Source organism: Danio rerio, chromosome 24 (genome assembly GCF_052040795.2).
Source record: "Danio rerio strain M-AB ecotype USA chromosome 24, GRCz13ab, whole genome shotgun sequence".
Lineage (NCBI taxonomy): Eukaryota > Metazoa > Chordata > Actinopteri > Cypriniformes > Danionidae > Danio > Danio rerio.
The window spans coordinates 29,201,970-29,215,000 of NC_141044.1; the positions used below are offsets into that span (position 1 = coordinate 29,201,970).

Consider the following 13,031-nt stretch of genomic DNA (forward strand, 5'->3'; position numbering starts at 1 on the left):
GTTGTGTTAAATTCCTCTCTACAAAGTGTCTGAGCCTTGCAATGGCGTCTGTATGAGACGGGTTCATATAGTAGGTATGTAAGATTTCCATACCATACAGTTGACCAGCTAAACATTAAAGCACAATTTGCAGCAGTCGCCTGTTTTCCCAATGTAATCTGAGCAATCTACTGCACGCACATCGCTATAAAGACACTATGTGAAGATAAATTTGCATGCGTGAATCAGAAACATTTCCATTCAATAAATGTGCAAATAAAATATGATGCACAAACTTATTGATGATTCCTACTTGTCTTTCTCGTGATAAATAGTGGGCAAAATCTGATATGTAGCGGGGAAAAAAAGAAGAAAGAATTCATCAGACGCTGGATTCGAGCCGAGTTTATGCTCGAACGTGTCAGTATATGATCACATGTTTCTTATGAGGTGCGCCACTGAGACTGCTAAGGGTACTGCAACATTTTACAGATATAAACCACACTATTTCTTTTTTAAATGCACTCAGTGCGATGTTCAGACCCAACTGTGTTAACCGTATCAGCTAAACTCTCCCACTACTATTTTTTTCTTTTGTTGTTAATTCCGGAGAACAAACTTGCAAATAACACCGTTTTTCTCCGGTCTACCTCCGAAAGCAGCACCTCCATTTCACATTCTGTTCAAAGTTTCTCTTTTTGCTTGATTTTGCCGTTGCTTTTTCGTTGGGTTTTGCAATTAGCATAGTCATTAGCATATTCATACGGGGGAGGAGGCAGGGAGGGGTTTTGCGCTCGTGCATGTTGCGCTCAGTTTCACGTTCATTCAGATGTACAAAAGAATATGCGTGAGATTCGGCGTACGCAGTGTTTCATACATCTGAATTTTTTTCTGCGTACGCACATTTACAGCTTTGTGCGTACGCAATGTTTTAGTAAGATTTCCACGCAAGTCTTCGTACATGAGGCCCCTGGTCTTTCTAGCAGTTCGGTTGCTGTGTGCTCTTTTCATCATAAATAACTTGATAAGGCGGTCGTGGCAGAGTGAATGGAATTTTGTTTTCTGGGTTTTTTTCTTGGAAAGAATGTTTCTGGAACACACACACACACACACACACACAGACACACACACAGACACACAGACTTTAACAGAATCCACTATGTGATGCACTGCTCAAGGTCAGCTCTTATTTGCTATTGAGGTCTCTGTCCTTTCAATCTGTCTGGTTATCTCTTGGCTTCCCTTCAAAAGTGTGTGTGTGAGTGTGTACATTTTCTTTTTAGCTTTGAGCAGCACTCTCTCTTACCTGCATTTCCCATACTACCAGCATTTTTTTAAGCTTAAAGTGGCTGTATGTATTCTGTTTTTTAGTTCCTGATTTTGTTTTGGATGATTTCTACAGTAGTTTCACATTCATCTAAGACCAAAAACCAATCTAAAGGGGTCATAAACTGAGAAATCAAAATCCCCTTAATCGTTTAACCCATAAAAGGCCTTTGCACCATAAAGCATCCTGTAAATGTCAGATCTCAGGACATTCTTTTTAGTGTGTAAGCAGCTTGTATTGAAGAAAATCTGCCAGAATAACAGGTATTTATTACATAATGGTGTGTTTAAACTCCGCCTTCTACATCACAGCCTGTATAGCTCCACCCACTGATTCACTACGGATATGCACATATGCAATAACAAGAGAGGCAAACACAGATCTTTAGAGAAAAACATTCTTTGCATTACCTTCCTTCTTATCAGCAAAACACGTCAATAAAATGTTGCTCAGTTAATTATCCCACAAATTATTTTACAAACAATATTGGATTTTCAGAAACAAATTCAACACAATTATATGTTGACTAGACTGGATCAAACAGTAGGCTGTCCTTTCTAACTTCCTAAGTATTTTTAAATATGCAAAACTGCCAGCCAAACATAACAGCCAGCAAGCTCAGTCTGTAAATGTACCCCCATATACATTTCTGGAGAGCGCCAAATACTTCCCAGAAGGTACATTTCTTTGCAGTTTTTGTTTTCGCGAATCCACCAGAGGCCACTCTGCATGCTTTTTTAGACACAATAATATTTGGACACAATAATATTTGCAATGTATTGAAATATATAAACATTTAAACGTTGTGAACATTTTACATGAACAAATAGATAAATTACTCATTAAAATTCAAACGAGTGTGATAGATGTACTTGCATTTTATCTCTATTTTGTCTCTATCTACTTATACCTACAGTTCATGTTCCAGATTAGCTTGTAGCAACACAGTACATGCATTTAAAAAAAGCTTCCAAGAAGTCAGACGTCTGATTGCACTCTGTTTTAGGCCTATTTTCCTGCAGACATCTAGGGTGAGAGTTGATTAGCATATTGTCTAATTCAAAAACGTCTTCATTTCATCATGGAATGTTTTAGCAGCATATTGCAAATTTCGCAAAACATTTTAATGACTTGTCTTTAGAACATACAGTGACAGCTAAGTGTGTGATATCAGGAAGATCTTGTGGTTTGTTGTTGGAGCTCTTGTGCATATGAGTGGTCTGTTGAGTGGCAGTTAAATGCATGATTTTCATGGTTGAACATCTCTGGTTATTATCTCTAAAGTGTGCACACATTTTCACTGCTACCTTCTCGTTTCACGCCTAGATGCTTTGCTCTCTCTTTCTCTCTCTCTGTCAGTTCATCTCTTTTCACACACTCGCAAAATCTACAAAGAGAAAGCTAATACTGTAACCTTATTTCATTTCCTGCCTGTTAACTATTAAATGTAATATTTCTCACCATTAATGGGAAAAGAAAGTCACATCGTGCTGTATGAGGTACTCTTCCTGGTTTGGCTTTTATGATAAATTCTGCTGTGTTCTTCCATTTTATTATTTAAAACACATCTTTTATGTCTTCATCTAGCTAAAAAAATATTGCAAATATGTTTTGTTGAAGATTATAAAGTAGTTCTTGTGTTTTGTTAATGTGCTGAACTGATTTAAATGTTTGTTTTGACATTTTATATATATATATATATATATATATATATATATATATATATATATATATATATATATATATATATATATAAATATATATATATATATGTATATGTATATGTATATAAAACAGTAAAAATCACTAAAAGATATAAGTAGGTTTAACTTAAAACATTTTTAAAAGGTACTTTGACTAAATGAAAAAAAGGTTTGCAACTCCAACTCAGGCTCATTATGAATAAACACTCCGGTATAAACTTCTGGAGAGCGTGAAATATATCCCAGGAGGTATGTTTTTTATTTATTTATTTATTTATTTATTTATTTATTTATTTATTTATTTTTGCAGTTTTTGTTTTTGCAAATCCACCAGAAGCCAATGTGAATGCTTTTTCAGATCTCAAGTTTCTCTCGTGAATGCCATTTGTGCCTGCTGTTCTCACGTAAATCCACCAGAGGCCGACCGACTGACCAACCGACTGACCTACTGACCTACAAACCAACATAATGACTGATTACCCCCCCCCCCCCCTTCCCTAAACCCAATAGACAGTGTTTTCAAAAGTAATCCAAAAAAGAAAAGCTATAGCTGCTTGATATTTACCATGTTTTCAGATCTCACCTCGTTCTCCCCGTTATTTACTTGTTTATTTTATTTTTTGCTGTTTGTTTTTGTCTTATCTGCTTTCTGGAGCCTAACCCCATCGTTGCAGTCAACCTCTCTCTGCATATTAAGTCCGTCAATGTACACTGCGAGCTACTGGGCTGAGCTACTGAGCAAACTGGTAAAAGCAGAAAAATCGTTCACACGTATATCTGGCTACATAATTCACGCTCCCCAGAAATGTATACAGGGATATGTTTCCACAATGAGCCTGTGTTGGGCAACCCTTAAACCGATTGTATTAAGCAAAACTCAAACCAAATGAGTTATGACGCTGAATTACTTCAGTTTTTTGTGTTAACTCTAATGCTAGGAGCAATACCAAATCATTTGAGTAGCTATATAGTTGTTTGGAGTTAATTCGTTTTATTAACTGAACTCAAAATTATTAAGTTACTAATACTGAAATAAGTGTTTAACTATATTAACATATATATAAATATATATGACACTATACATTTACAGTACTCAAACCATTTAGTTTTAAAACTTAAATGATTTTCCACAATTGTTATCCACAAACAGTTTGCGTTAACTTATGTGTTAACTTATGAGTTTTACAGTGTAAACACAGCAATTTTGTGACATAGATGTTTAAATTCAAATATAAAAATTTGTTTCAGAATATTTATTAGTTTTTTTTTCGGCTCAGTCCTTTTTATTAATCCAGGTCATTAACTACCTGTGTCACTGCATCACCTATCGTAAACATATGTATTTTATATCTAAATTTACAGTTAATAAACATTTTCTCAAATAGCCAATATGCATGCGTGTATTTATATTTACATAATAAATCTTGATTAAGAGAGAAATTTCCATTAATCGCGATTCATTTTTTTCCCAGCACAAAAAAGCATGATTTGTATGCCTTTCTAAAAATGTTGGTAAATGTTTAAAAATAATTAAAATTTGTCCTAAAAAATATTGATTATCTTTGCTGACGGGTGACACGGTGGTTCAGTGGTTAGCACTGTCGCCTCACAGCATGAAGGTTTATGGTTTATGTACTGGCTGGGTCAGTTGGCATTTCTGTGTGGAGTTTGAACAGGTGAACTGAATAAACTAAATTGTCCAGACTGTATGTGTGTGAATGAGTGTGTATGAATGTTTCCCAGTGCTGGGTTGCAGCTGGAAGGGCATCCGCTGTGTAAAACATGCTGGATAAGTTGGCGGTTCATTCCGCTGTGGTAACCCCCGATGAATAAAGGGACTAAGCCGAAGGAAAATGAATGAACGATTGAATGATCTTTGTTGACAGCAATTACACTTTGTTTTGCAAGTAATGTTAATCTTAGACCATGTTTAATGTTATGAATACATCAAATTACTTTTGTTGAAAGAACATGTGTTTTTTGAAAGAGTCATAACTGCTTGTTCGGGTAATATATTACAAGAGAAACAAATCACATACATTAAACCATTTTATATCATTTAGATATGTGCTGACACGAGTCGAATTTAAAATATTTAGGATGTGATCTTTAAAAATAAAGCTGAGGTTTATGGGGTTGTTTTTAAATATGGTCCACCTACAGACTGACGGTTAGATCTGCAAAAATGAAGCATCCATCAAGCTGATTGTCTGGTTTTTTCCTGTACATAAATAAGCATGTCACAGTGAGTGAGAGAGAGAGTGAACCACACAGAACGAAGTAGCAACGAGAGCAGAGAAAGATAACATGCAGGAAATTGAGAAAGGATGACAGCTCTGTATGAGCCAAGAGATGCTGGAGATCTTCCTCAGCAAGTCCTCTTAACCTTTTCACAGGCCCAAACGTCAGCAACTCACACTTCCTATGAACCGAATTAAAGATAGGTTATTGTGCACTTTCAGTTGCTTTAGCATATTGCTGACCATATATTGCAATCGTCCTATAGGAGCTCTACAAACAGGAAGTGTTTACTTTGCTTATGTTTTGCCCAATGCAGATACTGTGCATTCTGTGTTCCCTTTATTTTCACATCTTTCACAATTACTAACATTGTTGTGCATCACAGGTTATGAAGTATAGAAAAACTGAGACATTAGTAGTCTTCAGATTTGAACGTAGTATGTTAAAAATGATAAGCTAATCATGCAAGGGTTTGTTCTTTGTAAAATAAAGAATTTCAAGGCAGAGAAAAACTGGATTACTATTGCAAAATTAAGCACAATAATATTCAGGTTATTGTAGAGGTCATAAAGTTTTTTTTTTTTCATTTACAATGTTTAGCTAATAATTAAAATGTTTATAGTTGTTGTCTAGTGGCAGTGAGAAATTTTATTTAATTTATTAAATTTTTATTTATTTTTGTTTATTTTAAGGTTTTATAATATTTATTTTATTGATTGATTTATTTATTTATTTATTTATTATTTTTAAAATTCTTTAATTTGTTTATTTATTATTTTCTATTTGTTTTTTTACTTTATTATCATTTAATTAATTAATTTTTTATTTTATTTTATTTATTTTCATTTTATTTTCATATGGTTATTTTTTATTTTATTTTGTATTATTTAAAAAATTTAAATCCCAGCTTTTGGTATTTATTATTACTGGTATTAGTAATAGTCATCGTAGTAGGAGAAGTTGATGTAATTAAAATAATAATAATAATAATAATAATAATAATTACAGTAAATAAAAATTAAAATAATGTAATATATAATACTAAATAACAACATCAGCAATAGTATAATAATAATAATTTATAATAATAATAATACATGTTTTGAATATTTTATGAATTTTTTATTTATTTTAGGATATTTTATAGTATAGATTGTTAGTCTCAAAGTGAATCGAACAAAACTTCCTTTCAAGATCAACATTTTTGTGTACTGTATTAAATTATATAAAATAACAATTAACCACCAGTTCAGTTTTCACAAACCTAACAGAGAGAGAGAGAGAGAGAGAGAGAGAGAGAGAGAAGTGTAGAACAGACAGAGCTGTGACTTCTGCTAACAGACGGACAAACAGATGGAGAAGTGTGTGGGTGCGTGTGTGTGTGTGCGTGTGTGTGTCGGGTACAGGGTGACTGAGTGATTGTACGGCCCATCCAGGAAGTGAACGGCCTACTGTACATTTCTGTCCTTTACAAACACACGACGCCAATGATAACAGGGCTCCCCCTAGTGTTTCTATGCATTCAATGCCCTCTTGTTCTATTTTTAGGAGATAAAGAAAGAATCGAAAAAGGAGGTGAAAAAAGAGTCCAGTTTGGCCGGCTCCAAATCAGACCTGTCCAATGGCAGCGCCAGCCCCAGATCGGAACCAAGCCTCAGACCCGCCAAGAAAGGTAGAGTATCTGATCTATTCCTGATGCCAAAAGCTTATTCAGCACAATAAACCACGCAGCCTCATGGGATGCCGTTTAAAGTTTCCGTGGATCAGAGATGCAGTTAAAAAAAGATCTGCCTCAGGTTCGCTTCTGCTAGTCGAGGAGAAAGGCAGATAATTCATAAAATACTCTTACAAAGACTCTTAATCCTGCTTCTAATTTGCTAAGTCACTCCTACGAGTTCAGAATCTGTCTATCAGAGCATTTGTGATGAGATGTATATGTGTGTGTGTGTACTTGTTTATATGTCCAAAAGCATCTGTAATTTGTTGGAAGGAATGAGAAACTGCTACTTGGATGTGCACAAATGACTAATTGTTTTGAGAAATGCATTTACTGTAGTGCAAATGTAAACAGTGTTGTGAGAAATGCACCAAAGCGACTGAGAAAAACTGTAAAAACTACAGTAAAGTTAGACATAACTGCGTTTAGTGAGGTATCTGAGTACAAGACACTGAATATGTATGCTTCACATTTTTACTACATTTGCTCTTTGCCATTCTAATTTATTCACAGCATTGTGCAAAAGAATAAATCACCCTTATTTAGAACAAACATAAACTTCCTTTGGGTAGAGTTGTCCACAACTGTACACAATAATGCAGTATTGGAACTGAACCTACAACATACACAGGTCTGTAAATCATTCATGCACATCCAGATATGTTCCTCCCTGTTTGGCCACATAGTTTCATCCACATCACAGCAATATCATCCTCTTGCAATGCAGCAAGAAAAAAAGTATCTCCTCGAGTGGCGAATCCACTCTATGCAGGACTCTGCTGTGATGTCATCACATACTGCATCTATGGCCACTAGCAGGACCATTTGACTATGTGGATGCCGGTCATATACCTTCCACCTCCAGGAAGAGAAAAAAAATTCTATTGGATTTAGGAATGGTCAGTAGGGAGGTAGATATTCCACCAGCATCCTATCAAGTGTTGCAAACCACCGTCTAACAACATCTGAGTGAAAAAAAAAAAAAGATAGAATGTTTTTTTTTTAAATAAAATTAGCTTGACAGATTTTGACAACTAGTTCAACATTTTTGTATGTAATGACTCAAGTAATTGAATGAGGACTTTTAGTTTTATATGGAATGACTATTCAGCATTCACAAGTTTAGTTAATTTTGACTGGCATGACGAGCAAATGATAATGTTATAAACAGCAGAGAGTTGTATGAAAGCAATTAATGCATGTCAAAAAGCATTTGCAATTTGTTGGAAGGAATGAGAAACTGCTACTAGGATGTGCACAAATGACTAACTGTTTTGAGAAATGGATTAACTGTTGTGCAAATGTAAATAGTGTTGTGAGAATTGCACCAAAGTAAAAAACTGTAATGCAGAATGAGTTGACATGAACTAAGGTTATTTAAATTATATGAATACAAATACCAAAATACTGTGCTTAAGTAGATTTTTCTGGTATCAGTGATTTACTTCACAATTTATTTTTCTGACAACTTTGTACTTTTACTTATTACATCTTTACACAAACATCTGTACTTTCTACTCTACTTTCTACGTACATTTTTAAAGCAGGCTCCATACTTTTGCTTAAATGTTTTTGGTGGCGTGATCTACAGTATATGATTTTTTTGTTATTACATAATTTGCAAGCCTTTTGATTCATTCATTATTTGCCATCTTTTAAACTCCCCTTGGGCAGTATGCTCAGGCATTCTGTCTAAATGTGGAAATATCAAATTTTCAAAAACTGTTTGCCAAGTTTACGATTACATTACATATTTGGAATCATCACTAAAATTACAACAACCATCTTATAGGTTTAGTTTCTAAACATTCGAATCAAACTAAATCTGCCTATTTTTAGGTTACTCAAGCTAATGCGCATGCGCTCTCGAAAGAGATCATGACACCAACTTCATTTATAGCCGTTCTACACATTATCATCCTCTACATAATAACCGTCAAATCAGCTGCTCTTCTGAAGTAATCCATTACTTGGTCTTGATGGCGAATCTCCTTCAGAAATGACAGCGACTCTGTTTACAAGTTTGTGTGGGTGTTTGAGTAGTTGCTGTCATGTGATGTGCAGCACAGACTGTACCTCACGTTCATTTCATACAGATTACTAAACAAAAAAAACTTTTGTTTTCAAGTGTAGTTGGTTAATTTAAAAGTTGAGATTTCAAGCTTTATTTTGAGATATTTCTCATGTCTGTGAAGTAAGTATTCGCTGAGATTCCAGTGCGCTTGTTGACCACCAAAAAAACATAAATCATAAAGGCACATGTCTGGTCTGAGCTTCTCCCCCAGTCTATAACAAACAATGACTGGCACTGGCACTCCTGCACTAGTAGGCATGGCTTCATTTGCCATATTGACCGTTACACTTTTCCCTATTCAAACTATATGTGTTACATGTCTTGTGTATTCTACAGTCTTTGCTAGTGTGGATGAGACAGGCGGAGTCAGTGATTTAAACATGATTGATGCCCTTATTACACTGAGTTGCTTTTTGGTCGATCAGATCAAAAGTAAACAACAAAGAAATGTGCATTTTTAATTAGATGCTTGACGTAATCTCAACTGAAACATGAAGACAGGGAAGAACATATAGTAACTCGTCCCCATGAAATAAAAACACCTAGTTGTGTTTTGTTTTTATCACAGCTCTTCTAGTGAGAGTGCAGCCTGTTTCACACCGCAAGTGCAAGCAGAGTATGGAGAGTAGAAGCAGCGCGCAGGCGTTTGCCTTTCACACCAACTGCGTCTGAAGCACGCAGCTCATCGGCAGCTTCTGCACAGATCAATCTATCTCTGTCTATTCTACCTAGTTACCTACCTATATATCAATAAATACACTTTTTTTTTACTTTTTATCTGCACCAAAGCGTGCAGCAACTTCCTCCTATGCTGTTTCCTTAACCTGCAAGTCTTTATTTTACAAATGATATAGATCAGTGGTCCCGGTCCGTGGATCAATCAGTACCGGGCTGCACAAGAATTAATTATCTTTAAGTTGGCAGATAAAGTAGCTGCATATAAAGCCATACTGAGGCATATTGGACATGTTTCAAACTTTAGCGGGGATTTTGTGTGAGACTGAGCCTGCGCCCTCACTCACCAAGCTGGTGCATGATCATCGTCTTCGCTGTTAAAGGAGTTTGAGCGCTACTTCCCAACCTCAAAGAACCCACAAACGGCTATGGAATGGATACGTGACCCATTTGTCAACAAACCAGCTGAATCCAGCATGTCCATGCAAGAAGAAGACCAACTGCTGGAGATCGTAAATGAAGGCGGCCTTAAAACAGTGTTCGAGACAACAACTCTGCCGGTGTTCTGGATTAAAGTAATGGCAGAATACCCAGAGATCACTAACACATTGCTGAAAACACTGTTGCCATGTCGAGATTATTTGTGTGTTCTGGCACTCACAGGCTTTTTCACAGGCACACGCAAAGCTTGAAGGTAAACAAACAACGGCTTATAATAAGCATCTTATCAATAATTATTTACACGGTTGGCATTAAGACGAACATATAAACGTTATCTGACAAATTTCTATCAGCTAAATGTGTCTGGAAAACTATTCAAAGGCTTTTATTCTCATAAGCCGCACAGCCGTGAACGCGTCACTGTTCTGATTTGCCTAAGCAGACGTCTCACATCAGCATGTTCTAGACGTGCACATGTTCGTTACCCCCCCCCCCCATTGACACCCCCGCCCCCGATATAGATCCTACAGTACTGTATGCTTCTCAAGCTCTATGAGGAGTGTCATTCATGTGTTTTCAGGTGCACACGGTCAAAAGAAAATCACCTCTGATATCATGTCATCTTGTTTTTGACTGTCAGGATGATGTAGGCCTATAGTTAAAATAATATTTATACAATACAGTTGTAATGATTTTTATACATGGTCAAACTACTGTGCAAATTAAGCAAAACTAATTTTGTTTTATTTTGGTTATTAATTACTTGTTGCCATTTTTAATCATTTAAGTTGATTTGAAAAAATATATAAAAAACCAGTGGATGTTATATATATATAATTTTTTGGGTAAAATTGCTACTTTTTACTGCCATTCAATGTGCTTTTGGTCATTGCCAATGCACTGTCACTTTAATTGAGCGTGAGCAGCGCGGCAAAAGTAGACCCAGCTCCGTAATGCGCCACTGTTGCTTCAGCGATGCTCATGCTTCTGCGTGCAGTATGAAAGCTTTAATCTGTTAAAATGGACGGCAAAAAAAACATGCTCTGCTCACGCTTGCGGTGTGAAGCAGGCTTGAGACCCTAACAAAATTGCATATCAAAATTAGAAATGAAAGTTCTTTTGGGATCTACTTATGTGAAACTAATAAAAGTAAAAGTAAACAATTTTTGTTTGTGTGTGTTTTTTTTTTTTTTTCATTTTTGAGCATATAATTCATACTTTTACTAGAGTACAAAGTATAGTCAGTACTTTAACTTTCACCAGAGTTGTTTTAAACCTGAGTATCTGTACTTTTACTTGAGTCAAGGATGTGTACTTTTGACATCCCTGGTCTTTTGACATTCAAAATCTGGCACAGGTTTACTGTGAGGGTTGAGTTTAGGGGTAGAAGTGGGCATATAATAAACATTTTTACTGTAGTCAAATATAAAACGAATAAATGTTAACTGTGAAGTTCTTTTTAATGAAATAAGTCTAATTTTTATTTAGTGCAATATTAGCTAAATCTAACACTGCAATATTTTGTTTTTCTGTGCTACATATTGTTGTATGAATACAACCTAACCACATTTATAATTTTACATTGATTGGGATTTTGCATACAATATGATAAACAATCTACAAGTACAAATAAATACAATAAAGAAAAAGGAACAAATTAATTAAACACTGGTTAATTTTCTAAAGTGTTCAATTTTCGGTTTTCTGAGTAGTTTAACAGTATTCAGGTATACAGTAATTAAATAATCAAATGTAAAATAATACTGCGTAGTATTCATTCTATAAATAATTCAATAAAATGCATCATTAATAGTTACAATTGGTATAATTTCTTATGCCAGAAGGCTTATAAAATTCTCATACAGACCTCAACACATACAAATGATAAACTATAAACCAGAACCAACATTGCATATCCTGTAATGTGACTATTGCGAATGATCACATTGTGATGTCGATGCAGAAAAGACATATTGTACAACACTAATAGACATTAAAACTTAAACTTTAGACACTAAAACTTAGACATTTAAATTGGAAAAAAATTACCATTTACTTTTAATAAAAACTGCAATGGTTAATCATTAATAGAAAAATTACACTTTGCAGATTTAGTGATATTAAAATGCGTACATTTAAATATGAAGAGCAGCTATATGTTTGTATTTGTCTCATTGTTTTGTATTTAATTGTAAATAAATATCATAATGAAATCAGTAAACAATTTAAGTCAACCCAATTCAGCTGGAGACCATATTTATTGTTATTTATTACTGTTAGAAATGAAATGTGACGGCCAGTTTCTGAAACACAAGCTTATTTGAGCCCTCAATTCATATCACCTGATTTTCAGACAACAGCGCTTGTGTTGGTTCATGCGACTTCAATTTGTTTTGCAGATAGAGTTGACTTCTAAAATATGCGTGCCTCATTGGTTTTCCCCATTGTATTGGGTATTGAAATCTGGCATTTTCTGTGTTTTTTGGCCTTTAAGACAATAATATCTGTAGGTCAAAGTTGGGCTGCCCAGTTTCTTCATTCTGTAGAGAACTGAAACTCGGATTCATTTGTTGTCAAAGGCTGATTCTGGAGCCTCAAATAGAGCTGTGTGTTTTAGTGAGCAGAGCTAATTGTTTAGCATGAAGTAAGGAGAAGAGAGACCCCTAGTGCTGCAATGTGTAATTGCTGCTCTCTTCTCTAATACTATAAAGTATTAGTTACTACATTTTCTCAGTGGCTTTGGTGCATTTCTCACAACACTGTTTATATTTGCACAACAGTTAATGCATTCCTCAAAACAGTTAGTCATTTGTGCACATAATAGTAGCAGTTTCTCATTCCTTCCAACAAATTGGAAATGCTTTTGGACATGCA

The 13,031-nt window shown here is 35.0% G+C and overlaps 1 protein-coding gene across 11 annotated transcripts in view; it reads left to right on the forward strand.

Annotated features, from left to right (window-relative positions):
* sh3kbp1 (SH3-domain kinase binding protein 1) overlaps window positions 1–13,031 on the forward strand; it is a 114,800-nt gene that overhangs the window by 62,758 nt on the left and 39,011 nt on the right. For all 11 annotated transcript variants that reach the window (XM_087309694.1, XM_087309697.1, XM_087309700.1 and 8 more), the window contains one exon: window positions 6,799–6,922. In XM_087309694.1, the coding sequence (XP_087165820.1) occupies window positions 6,799–6,922 (124 nt within the window). The remainder of the gene's footprint in view (window positions 1–6,798; window positions 6,923–13,031) is intronic.